The 13,102-nt window shown below is 51.7% G+C and overlaps 1 protein-coding gene across 2 annotated transcripts in view; it reads left to right on the top strand.

Moving 5' to 3' along the window:
* The window catches only part of LOC309558772 (transforming growth factor beta-1-induced transcript 1 protein-like), a 202,228-nt gene that overhangs the window by 139,557 nt on the left and 49,569 nt on the right, over positions 1–13,102 (top strand). For both annotated transcript variants that reach the window (XM_082261821.1, XM_082261820.1), the window contains 2 exons: positions 8,135–8,410; positions 11,780–11,953. In XM_082261821.1, the coding sequence (XP_082117947.1) occupies positions 8,135–8,410; positions 11,780–11,953 (450 nt within the window). The remainder of the gene's footprint in view (positions 1–8,134; positions 8,411–11,779; positions 11,954–13,102) is intronic.

Genomic DNA, 13,102 nt, shown 5'->3' with positions numbered 1-13,102 from the left:
TATCAGGGAGGAGGAGGGATTCTGGGTATAATTCCGGGTATCTGGGATGAGGAGGGATGCTGGGTATAATTTTGGGTATCTGGGATGATGAAGGATGCTGGGTATAATTCTGGGTATCAGGATGAGGAGGGATGCTGGGTAAAATTTTGGGTATCTAGGATGATGAAGGATGCTGGGTATACTTCCGGGTATCAGGGATGAGGAGGGATGCTGGGTATAATTCCGGGTATCAGAGATGAGGAGGGATGCTGGGTATACTTCCGGGTATCAGGGATGAGGAGGGATGCTGGGTATAATTCCGGGTATCTGGGATGATGAGGGATGTTGGGTATAATTCCGGGTATCTGGGATGAGGAGGGATGCTGGGTATAATTCCGGGTATCTGGGATGAGGAGGGATGCTGGGTATACTTCCGGGTATCTGGGATGAGGAGGGATGCTGGCTATAATTCTGGGTATCAGGGATGAGGAGGGATGCTGGGTATAATTCCGGGTATCTGGGATGATGAAGGATGTTGGGTATACTTCCGGTTATCTGGGATGAGGAGGGATGTTGGGTATAATTCCGGGTATCTGGGATGAGGAGGGATGTTGGGTATAATTCTGGCTATCTGGGATGAGGAGGGATGCTGGGTATAATTCCGGGTATCAGGGATGAGGAGGGATGCTGGGTATAATTCCGGGTATCTGGGATGATGACGGATGTTGGGTATACTTCCGGGTATCTGGGATGATGAGGGATGCTGGGTATAATTCCGGGTATCAGGGATGAGGAGGGATGCTGGGTATAATTCCGGGTATCTGGGATGATGACGGATGTTGGGTATACTTCCGGGTATCTGGGATGATGAGGGATGCTGGGTATAATTCCAGGTATCTGGGATGAGGAGAGATGCTGGGTATAATTCCGGGTATCAGGGATGAGGAGGGATGCTGGGTATACTTCCGGGTATCAGGGATGAGGAGGGATGCTGGGTATAATTCCGGGTATCAGGATGATGAGGGATGTTGGGTATAATTCCGGGTATCTGGGATGAGGAGGGATGCTGGGTATAATTCCGGGTATCAGGGATGAGGACGGATGCTGGGTATAATTCCGGGTATCTGGGATGAGGACGGATGCTGGGTATAATTCTGGGTATCAGGGATGAGGACGGATGCTGGGTATACTTCCGGGTATCAGGGATTAGGAAGGATGCTGGGTATAATTCCGGGTATCAGGGATTAGGAGGGATGCTGGGTATAATTCCGGGTATCAGGGATTAGGAGGGATGCTGGGTATAATTCCGGGTATCAGGGATTAGGAGGGATGCTGGGTATAATTCCGGGTATCAGGGATGAGGACGGATGCTGGGTATAATTCCGGGTATCAGGGATTAGGAGGGATGCTGGGTATAATTCCGGGTATCAGGGATGAGGAGAGATGCTGGGTATAATTCCGGGTATCAGGGATGAGGAGGGATGCTGGGTATACTTCCGGGTATCAGGGATGAGGAGGGATGCTGGGTATAATTCCGGTATCTGGGATGAGGAGGGATGCTGGGTATAATTCCAGGTATCTGGGATGAGGAGGGATGCTGGGTATAATTCCGGGTATCAGGGATGAGGAGGGATGCTGGGTATAATTCCGGGTATCAGGGATGAGGAGGGATGCTGGGTATAATTCCGGGTATCTGGGATGATGACGGATGTTGGGTATACTTCCGGGTATCTGGGATGATGAGGGATGCTGGGTATAATTCCGGGTATCAGGGATGAGGAGGGATGCTGGGTATAATTCCGGGTATCTGGGATGATGAGGGATGCTGGGTATAATTCCAGGTATCTGGGATGAGGAGAGATGCTGGGTATAATTCCGGGTATCAGGGATGAGGAGGGATGCTGGGTATACTTCCGGGTATCAGGGATGAGGAGGGATGCTGGGTATAATTCCGGGTATCAGGATGATGAGGGATGTTGGGTATAATTCCGGGTATCAGGGATGAGGACGGATGCTGGGTATAATTCCGGGTATCTGGGATGAGGAGGGATGCTGGGTATAATTCTGGGTATCAGGGATGAGGACGGATGCTGGGTATACTTCCGGGTATCAGGGATTAGGAAGGATGCTGGGTATAATTCCGGGTATCAGGGATTAGGAGGGATGCTGGGTATAATTCCGGGTATCAGGGATTAGGAGGGATGCTGGGTATAATTCCGGGTATCAGGGATGAGGAGGGATGCTGGGTATAATTCCGGGTATCAGGGATTAGGAGGGATGCTGGGTATAATTCCGGGTATCAGGGATTAGGAGGGATGCTGGGTATAATTCCGGGTATCAGGGATTAGGAGGGATGCTGGGTATAATTCCGGGTATCAGGGATTAGGAGGGATTCTGGGTATAATTCCGGGTATCAGGGATGAGGACGGATGCTGGGTATACTTCCGGGTATCAGGGATTAGGAAGGATGCTGGGTATAATTCCGGGTATCAGGGATTAGGAGGGATGCTGGGTATAATTCCGGGTATCAGGGATGAGGAGGGATGCTGGGTATACTTCCGGGTATCAGGGATGAGGACGGATGCTGGGTATAATTCCGGGTATCAGGGATGAGGACGGATGCTGGGTATAATTCCGGGTATCAGGGATGAGGAGGGATGCTGGGTATAATTCTGGGTATCAGGGATGAGGACGGATGCTGGGTATACTTCCGGGTATCAGGGATTAGGAAGGATGCTGGGTATAATTCCGGGTATCAGGGATTAGGAGGGATGCTGGGTATAATTCCGGGTATCAGGGATTAGGAGGGATGCTGGGTATAATTCCGGGTATCAGGGATTAGGAGGGATGCTGGGTATACTCAGAAATATATAGAATATAGAATCAGCTCACTGCAGTACACAAATAAAAATGCTAAAGCAGTTGGACACTCGGGGCTGAAATATCAAATCCCAGAATAAATAATTGTAAAATCACAGTGCAGAGCTAAATAAATGAATGAATTATAAGTCATAAAGAGATAAATGAAGATGCAAGCATCAATAAGAGGCCCAAAGTGATAGGGGTGTTCATGCAGACATCAATAAATACAAGATGTGCTCCAATGTGCAGATCCGCTGACGAAGTCCCGACTTTAGGGGACATAACGCGTACGGAGGGAGGAGGAGTCTATGACGTCACCCGCAGCCATCTAACGCAGAGGTTTTGTACACGCGCTGTGATACCGCGCACTGGTCTCAGTGCCTCCATTGGCAATTTTTATCTACTTGCAATAAATCTACGGCCTTTTAGTACATTACTGTAACGCTCCTGCGTTTTTAGTATAGGCTGGATTTGCAGCTGCAAAATCTCCACTCAGTAGTCATGTAGAGATGTGTTGAATACCAGATCCAACTCTCCAGACTCATCACTGTGGGCCTGTCAGCTTCAGCATACAGATATACACACTCAATAAGATGTTCCTGGAGTGATAGGATGTATATGATAGTATGAAGGTGATGTGCTGAAGGGACAGGTGTGAACAGTGACAAGGATGGTAATCACTTGATAGGTTTGTATAGGAGAGTTCAAGATGGTATTTAGGAATGCAGATAGGTTAGTATCGAGTATGCTAACAGGTGGTGAGGACAGCAGATGACAAATACAGGATAGACTAACCCAGTGCAAGGATAGATAGTAGTAGACAGGAGAGCTAGCAATCTATGCAGCAGTGCAGATGATAGATGGTAGTAGGCTCAAGAGCTAGCAATCTATGTAACAGTGCAGATGATAGGATAGTATGGATAGGTAGTAACAGTCCTTAATGTGCATAGGTAGATAGTGCAAGTAAGGTTATGGAGGGTTCCCCTGCGGGGTACTTATCACTTGTAATGTTAGTAGTTTAGAGAGGTCCAGTAGATAAGGAATGATCCGGTAGCGAGATACAGGGATCAGTAGCGAGGTTCCTTTCTGCTCCAGGTAAAGGGAATGGCTGGAGGTTCCGATCGAGAGACAGGCTTGAAAGCATGTGGATAACAAGGCAGGTTGAACGAACAATGTGAGTGAGACCGCCGGCGGTTGAAATAGCCGCTCTGCGGCGCTCAGCAGTGACATCACTGTCTTAAAGGTATATGCGTACCACCTGAAGAGAAAGGTGGGACACATTACAGAGAAAGTGGTGATTAAGGGTACCGGAGGTACCGGAATCTTACAATTACACACTATGTGCTGCATCTTTATTTTTATATATATCTCATACTGATGAATCCGGTGTTGTTCTGGTTTCTTTATGAGAACATCCCTGCATCCTTTTCCTAGGATTTGCTTAGTTTGACCCGTCTGTTAACCCAGGGGTCATAGCTGGAGGTGAGGAGCTAGTGTGGCTGGTGTAGGATTTGCACATTGGAGCACACCTTGTATTTATTGATGTCTGCATGAACACCCCTATCACTTTGGGCCTCTTATTGATGCTGGCATCTACATTTATCTCTTTATGACTTATAATTCATTCATTTATTTAGCGCTGCACTGTGATTTTACAATGCTGGGTATACTAGTTGCCCCCTATTTTCTATACTGTGTACAATCCAGAAATACACGGTCTCCCCAGCTCTGCACATGCTCAGTTGCTTCCTATTTTTAGGCTCTGTGCTGAGTTTTTCTGGGTAGCGTTCCACTTTAAATTGTGTAATAGAGGAACAAAAACATTCAATACAAAAATGCTGTAAGAATATAAAGCGATAGAACAGTTCTCCCAACACCGCCCAACATTCTCCCAACACCGCCCAATGTTCTCCCAACACCGCCCAACGTTCTCCCAACACCGCCCAACGTTCTCCCAACACCGCCCAACGTTCTACCAACGTTCTCCCAACACCGCCCAACGTTCTACCAACGTTCTCCCAACACCGCCCAACGTTCTCCCAACACCGCCCAACGTTCTCCCAACACCGCCCCACGTTCTCCCAACACCGCCCAATGTTCTCCCAACACCGCCCAACGTTCTCCCAACACCGCCCAACGTTCTCCCAACACCGCCCAACGTTCTCCCAACACCGCCCCACGTTCTCCCAACACCCCCCAATGTTCTCCCAACACCGCCCAACGTTCTCCCAACACCGCCCAACGTTCTCCCAACACCGCCCAACGTTCTACCAACGTTCTCCCAACACCGCCCAACGTTCTACCAACGTTCTCCCAACACCGCCCAACGTTCTCCCAACACCGCCCAACGTTCTCCCAACACCGCCCCACGTTCTCCCAACACCGCCCAATGTTCTCCCAACACCGCCCAACGTTCTCCCAACACCGCCCAACGTTCTCCCAACACCGCCCAATGTTCTCCCAACACCGCCCAACGTTCTCCCAACACCGCCCAACGTTCTCCCAACACCGCCCAATGTTCTCCCAACACCGCCCAACGTTCTCCCAACACCGCCCAACGTTCTCCCAACACCGCCCAACGTTCTCCCAACACCGCCCCACGTTCTCCCAACACCCCCCAATGTTCTCCCAACACCGCCCAACGTTCTCCCAACACCGCCCAACGTTCTCCCAACACCGCCCCACGTTCTCCCAACACCGCCCAATGTTCTCCCAACACCGCCCCACGTTCTCCCAACACTGCCCCACGTTCTCCCAACACCGCCCCACGTTCTCCCAACACCGCTCAATGTTCTCCCAACACCGCCCAACGTTCTCCCAACACCGCCCAACGTTCTCCCAACACCGCTCAACGTTCTTCCAACACCGCCCCACGTTCTCCCAACACCGCCCAACGTTCTCCCAACACCGCCCAACGTTCTCCCAACACCGCCCAACGTTCTCCCAACACCGCCCCACGTTCTCCCAACACCCCCCAATGTTCTCCCAACACCGCCCAACGTTCTCCCAACACCGCCCAACGTTCTCCCAACACCGCCCAACGTTCTACCAACGTTCTCCCAACACCGCCCAACGTTCTACCAACGTTCTCCCAACACCGCCCAACGTTCTCCCAACACCGCCCAACGTTCTCCCAACACCGCCCCACGTTCTCCCAACACCGCCCAATGTTCTCCCAACACCGCCCAACGTTCTCCCAACACCGCCCAACGTTCTCCCAACACCGCCCAATGTTCTCCCAACACCGCCCAACGTTCTCCCAACACCGCCCAACGTTCTCCCAACACCGCCCAATGTTCTCCCAACACCGCCCAACGTTCTCCCAACACCGCCCAACGTTCTCCCAACACCGCCCAACGTTCTCCCAACACCGCCCCACGTTCTCCCAACACCCCCCAATGTTCTCCCAACACCGCCCAACGTTCTCCCAACACCGCCCAACGTTCTCCCAACACCGCCCCACGTTCTCCCAACACCGCCCAATGTTCTCCCAACACCGCCCCACGTTCTCCCAACACTGCCCCACGTTCTCCCAACACCGCCCCACGTTCTCCCAACACCGCTCAATGTTCTCCCAACACCGCCCAACGTTCTCCCAACACCGCCCAACGTTCTCCCAACACCGCTCAACGTTCTTCCAACACCGCTCAACGTTCTCCTCACACCGCTCAACATTCTCCCAACACCGCCCAACGTTCTCCCAACACCGCCCAACGTTCTCCCAACACCGCTCAACGTTCTCCCAACACCGCCCAACGTTCTCCTCACACCGCCCCACATGCTCCTTACACCGCCCAACGTTCTCCTCACACCGCCCAACGTTCTCCTCACACCGCCCCACGTGCTCCTTACACTGCCCAACATTCTCCTCACACCGCCCAACGTTCTCCTCACACCGCCCCACGTTCTCCTCACACCGCCCAACGTTCTCCCAACACCACCCAACGTTTTCCCAACACCGTCCAATGTTCTCCTCACACCGCCCAATGTTCTCCCAACACCGCCCAACGTTCTCCCAACACCGCCCAACGTTCTCCCAACACCGCCCAACGTTCTCCCAACACCGCCCAACGTTCTCCTCACACCGCCCAACGTTCTCTCAACACCGCCCAACATTTTCCCAACACCGTCCAACGTTCTCCTCACACCGCCCAATGTTCTCCCAACACCGCCCAACGTTCTCCCAACACCGCCCAACGTTCTCCCAACACCGCCCAACGTTCTCCCAACACCGCCCAACGTTCTCCTCACACCGCCCAACGTTCTCTCAACACCGCCCAACATTTTCCCAATACCGCCCAACGTTCTCCCAACACCGCCCAACGTTCTCCCAACACCGCCCAACGTTCTCCCAACACCGCCCCACGTTCTCCCAACACCGCCCAACGTTCTCCCAACACAGCCCAACGTTCTCCCATCACCGCCCAACGTTCTCCCAACACCGCCCAACGTTCTCCCAACACCGCCCAACGTTCTCCCAACCCCGCCCCACGTTCTCCCAACACCGCCCCACGTTCTCCCAACACCGCCCAATGTTCTCCCAACACCGCTCAACGTTCTCCCATCACCGCCCAACGTTCTCCCAACACCGCCCAACGTTCTCCCAACACCGCCCCACGTTCTCCCAACACCGCCCAACGTTCTCTTCGCACTGCCCTGCATTCTACCCTCACCGCCCGCGTTCTACCCACGCGGACCAACGTTCTACCCGCACCGTCCCGCTCCTCCATCCTTGCAGCAGAAAGGGTTACCATTCCGAGTCCCAGGATAACCAATAGGAAGGCCTGCATTTATGGCTCTATAAGAGGGATAGAATGTTCCCCAATCTCAGATACCCCCCCCATCATTATTCCACTGGGTCGGCCTATTGAAGAGCGTTGTCGCCATCTTGTGGCCATAGACTATAATGGTAATTATCTTTTCACTCATTGCAGGCTGCTCAGGAACCTTTATCCAGCCTGGTGGAATCCAAAATTCCTCAACCCTCACACCGCCCAACGTTCTCCCAACACCACCAAACATTCTCCTCACGCCGCCCCGCGTTCTCCTGACACCGCCCAGCGTTCTACCCACACCGCCCCGCTCCTCCAACTTACAGCAGAAAGGGTTACCATTCGGAGTCCCAGGATAACCAATAGGAAGGCTTGAATTTATGGCTCTATAAGAGGGATAGAATGTTCCCCAATCTCAGCTCCCCCCCATCATTCTTCCACTTGGTTCTACCTATTGAAGAGCGTTGTCGCCATCTTGTGGCCATAGACTATAATGGTAATTATCTTTTCGCTCATTGCAGGCTGCTCAGGAACCTTTATCTAGCCTGGTGGAATCCAAAATTCCTCAGCCAATCAATAATCCCGGAGCCGGAGTCTTACCAGCCAATGGAGTGGAGGGAAGCCATGTGGCAGTGGCTCCTGCTGGCCAGTCAGAAGAAGTCGCCAGCACTAAATGTGGCCCCAGAAGTGACCTGGACTCCATGCTGGTGAAGCTTCAATCTGGGTTGAAACAACAAGGGATCGAAACCCTGAGCAAAGGACTGTGCCAGAGCTGCCAGCGGCCAATCGCGGGGCAGGTAACGTTCCCTGGAGGTCTGCTGGAACATGAACGCTGTGTGTACAATATGCACATACAACAAACACCAAATATACCATATATACCAAATATACCATATACATCATATATACCATATATACAGTATTCACCGCACACACCATATATACCAAATATACCATATACATCATATATACCATATATACAGTATACACTGCACACACCATGTATACCATATATACAGTATACACCATATACTGTATAGAAAATAAATACCAAATACACCATATATACAGTATACACCGCACACCATATACACCAAATATACCATATATACTGCATACACCATATATACCATATACACCATTTATAGCGTATACATAGCACACACACACATCATATAGGCTATATACACCACACACACCAAATATACCGTATACACCACACCAGTCGCAGAACTACCAGGGTTGCAGCAGTTGCAGTTGAGACTGGGCCCTGGAGTCCGGCACTGTGGGGGGCTCGCCGGCTGTTGCCGCCGCTTTTAGGCAATGATCGGAGCAATATGTCCCGGACATAATTGTATACTGTGGGCACCACCCGCCGCAGCTAATTGCAGGCATCAAGTCAGTCGGAGACATTATACACTCACTGCTACCGGCACAGCGCTCCGCCCATTCCTCTAAGCAGATCAATGTTGGGTGGAGGAGAAAGTCAGCTGATCAGCTGATGGGCCAGTAGAGTAAAGGGGGAGGAGATCTCCCTTGTGTGAGCCAATGTGAAGACAGAGTCCCCATGTCAGGAGAGCTGCTACTGGAGGCACTGTGAAGCCAGGCTGAGAGAGCCCTGAGCAAGGAGGGGGATCAACTGACACTGAAAACAGGTGAGTGCCAGTGTCACCATCCCATCCCCCTCACCATCCCTCTGCCACTGATCCCATCCCTCTATCGCCATCCCATATCCCCCCCCCCACAATCCCTCTGCCATTTATCCCATCCCCCTACCACCATTCCATCCCCCACCATCCTTCTGCAACTGATCCCGTCCCTCTACCACCATACCATCCCCCACCATCCCTCTGCCACTGATCCCATTCCTCTACCACCATCCCATCCCCCACCATCCCTCTGCCACTGATCTCATCCCTTCACCCCCATCCCATCTCATCCCCCCACCATCCCTCTGCCACTGATCTCATCCCTCTACCACTGTCCCACCCCCCCCCCACCATCTCTATGCCACTGATCCCATCCCTCCACCACCATCCCTTTGACACTGATCCCATCCCCACCACCATCTCTCTACCACTGATCCCCCCCCCCCACCATTGATCCCACCACTGCCACTGATTCCATTCCCCTGCCATGGATCCCATCCCTCCCTCCCACCACCACTTCTGATCTCCCCTCTCTTACAGCCACTATTGCCACTGATCCCAAGGGGGCACTCTGCAGGTACTGTTTTTAGTGCCTCCAGAGTGCTCCCTTACATCCTCCAAAATGCCCGCTAGTAATTGTAAGGCCAGTGGCAGAACTACCAGGGTCTTAAAGGTCGTACTTACGCCTCTGCACCACTCACTATATATACCGTATACACCATATACATCACACACACAATATATACAGTTTACTCACACCAAAGACACTATGCCCACCATAAACTCTATATACACCATACACATCATATACAACATACAGCATCTCCCAAAAGTAAGTACACCCCTCACATTTTTGTAAATATTTTATTCTATCTTTTCATGTGACAACACTGAAGAAATGAGACTTTGCTACAATGTAAAGTAGTGAGTGTACAGCTTGTATAACAGTGTAAATTTACTGTCCCCTCAAAATAACTCAACACACAGCCATTAATGTCTATACCGCTGGCAACAAAAGTCAGTACACCCCTAAGTGACAATCTCCAAATTGGGCCCAATTAGCCATTTTCCCTCCCCGGTGTCATGTGACTCGTTAGTGTTACAAGGTCTCAGGTGTGAATGGGGGGCAGGTGTGATAAGTTTGGTGTTATCGCTCTCACTCTCTCATACTGGTCACTGGAAGTTCAACATGGCACCTCATGGCAAAGAACTCTCTGAGGATCTGAAAAAAAAGAATTGTTGCTCTACATAAAGATAGCCTAGGATATAAGAAGACTGCCAAGACCCTGAAACTGAGCTGCAGCACGGTGGCCAAGACCATACAGCGGTTTAACAGGACAGATTCCACTCAGAACAGGCCTCGCCATGGTCCACCAAAGAAGTTGAGTGCCGTGCTCAGCGTCATATCCAGAGGTTGTCTTTGGGAAATAGACGTATGAGTGCTGCCAGCATTGCTGCAGAGGTTGAAGGGGTGGGGGAGGGGTCGGCCTGTCAGTGCTCAGACCATACGCCGCACACTGCCGAGCACACCGTACACACCGGCATGGCATACGCACCGGGCACACCATACACACCGGGCACATGATACACACACCAGGCACGGCATACACACACACTATACATAATACAACACAAGTGTGTTTGGCTTCAGCACAGACTCACCCACCAGGAATGGCTCTCAGTGGGATCCAGGCTGCACATGGTCTCCTCTGTCTGTTCACCTGATTTAATGATCAGGGCTTTAGGGGAATATCCTACCGTCTGCTATTACACCGTCTGGACCGTACCCCAGGCTGACTCTCCTCATCACACACCTCACACAGTCATATCTTCATACGGCAGGTACACCCTGCCCCCCCCCCCACTAAGGACCCCCCTCCCCCCCCACCCACTAAGGACCCCCCTTCCCCCCCCACCCACCAAGGACCCCCCTGCCCCCACCCACTAAGGACCCCCCTTCCCCCCCCACCCACCAAGGACCCCCCTGCCCCCACCCACTAAGGACCCCCCCTGCCCCCACCCACTAAGGACCCCCTTCCCCCCCCACCCACCAAGGACCCCCCTGCCCCCACCCACTAAGGACCCCCCTTCCCCCCCCACCCACCAAGGACCCCCCTGCCCCCACCCACTAAGGACCCCCCCTGCCCCCACCCACTAAGGACCCCCCTTCCCCCCCCACCCACCAAGGACCCCCCTGCCCCCACCCACTAAGGACCCCCCTTCCCCCCCCACCCACCAAGGACCCCCCTGCCCCCACCCACTAAGGACCCCCCCTGCTCATCACATCAGAAGACCGGATGGTTCAAATATTTCCAGTTCAGCCTCAGCATACTGAATGTTACATTCATTGCTCATTGATGGTGACATGGAGTGTTATATTTTCCTGTATATGGAAATCATTGTCTGACATATTGGCTGTGCAGGGGGACAGAATGACTTTGTATTGTCACACTGAGCGGTCTATCCTCATATTGTGTATTACATTGTACTCAGTCTTCTCCTTTCATTCCTCTGCAGGTTGTCACAGCTCTAGGCTGTACTTGGCACCCCGAACATTTTGTCTGTGCTCATTGCAAATCTCTTATTGGAAGTACAAACTTCTTTGAAAAGGAAGGACAGCCATATTGTGAGAAAGATTACTTCGATTTACATGCTCCACGCTGCGCCCTGTGCCATCTGCCCATCCTCAAGGTGAAGTACAATAAATAAAAATGTCCGATATTGCAGTGACACACCTCCATCCCTAAATAATATACACAAAGAGGGAGATAGCCTGGGACACAATGACCATTGGATGTAGAATAAATATATTCATCATTTTATTGAGGGTGAAACAATCAGCATTAAAAACATATAAATATGCCCAATCGGACAGTCATAGCGTACAATAGTAAGCATATCCTCAAGGTGAAAACATCTCAGATCTGCTTGTTCAGCTGCTTTTCTCTATTTGTGTCCTTCATTGTCCATGCAAGTCTAAACCTGACCTGTGTATCCAAATCCTGAACTTACTCTTCTATTATAAACGCCATCTTCATATAATTACATACCAAAGCTGCCCGTTGTGACGGAACCGTCCCACACTCCGCTTGAGTGCTTATGTTAGTATACCACTTCCTCCAGTCTGAACATAGATATCAGATATTACAGCATACATACTAGAGGGAGTAGAACTGGGGGAATCCATAGCGGAGAAAGATCCGGGGGAATCCATAGCGGAGAAGGATCAGGGGGAATCCATAGCGGAGAAGGATCCGGGGGAATCCATAGCGGAGAAAGATCAGGGGGAATCCATAGCGGAGAAGGATCTGGGGAAATCCATAGCGAAGAAAGATCTGGGGGAATCCATAGCGGAGAAGGATCTGGGGAAATCCATAGCGGAGAAGGATCTGGGGGAATCCATAGCGGAGAATGATCAGGGGGAATCCATAGCGGAGAAGGATCTGGGGGAATCCATAGCGGAGAAGGATCTGGGGGAATCCATAGCGCAGAAGGATCAGGGGGAATCCATAGCGGAGAAGGATCAGGGGGAATCCTTGGCGGAGAATGATCAGGGGGAATCCATAGCGGAGAAGGATCTGGGGAAATCCATAGCAGAGAAGGATCTGGGGAATCCATAGCGGAGAAGGATCTGGGGGAATCCATAGCGAAGAAGGATCTGGGGGAATCCATAGCTGAGAAGGATCTGGGGGAATCCATAGCGTAGAAAGATCCGGAGGAATCCATAGCGGAGAAGGATCTGGGGGAATCCATAGCGGAGAAGGATCTGGGGGAATCCATAGTGGAGAAGGATCAGGGGGAATCCATAGCGGAGAAGGATCTGGGGGAATCCATAGTGGA

This window comes from Pelophylax lessonae, assembly GCF_965119305.1.
Source record: "Pelophylax lessonae genome assembly, chromosome: 6".
Lineage (NCBI taxonomy): Eukaryota > Metazoa > Chordata > Amphibia > Anura > Ranidae > Pelophylax > Pelophylax lessonae.
This window is presented reverse-complemented; position numbering and strand designations above follow the sequence as displayed.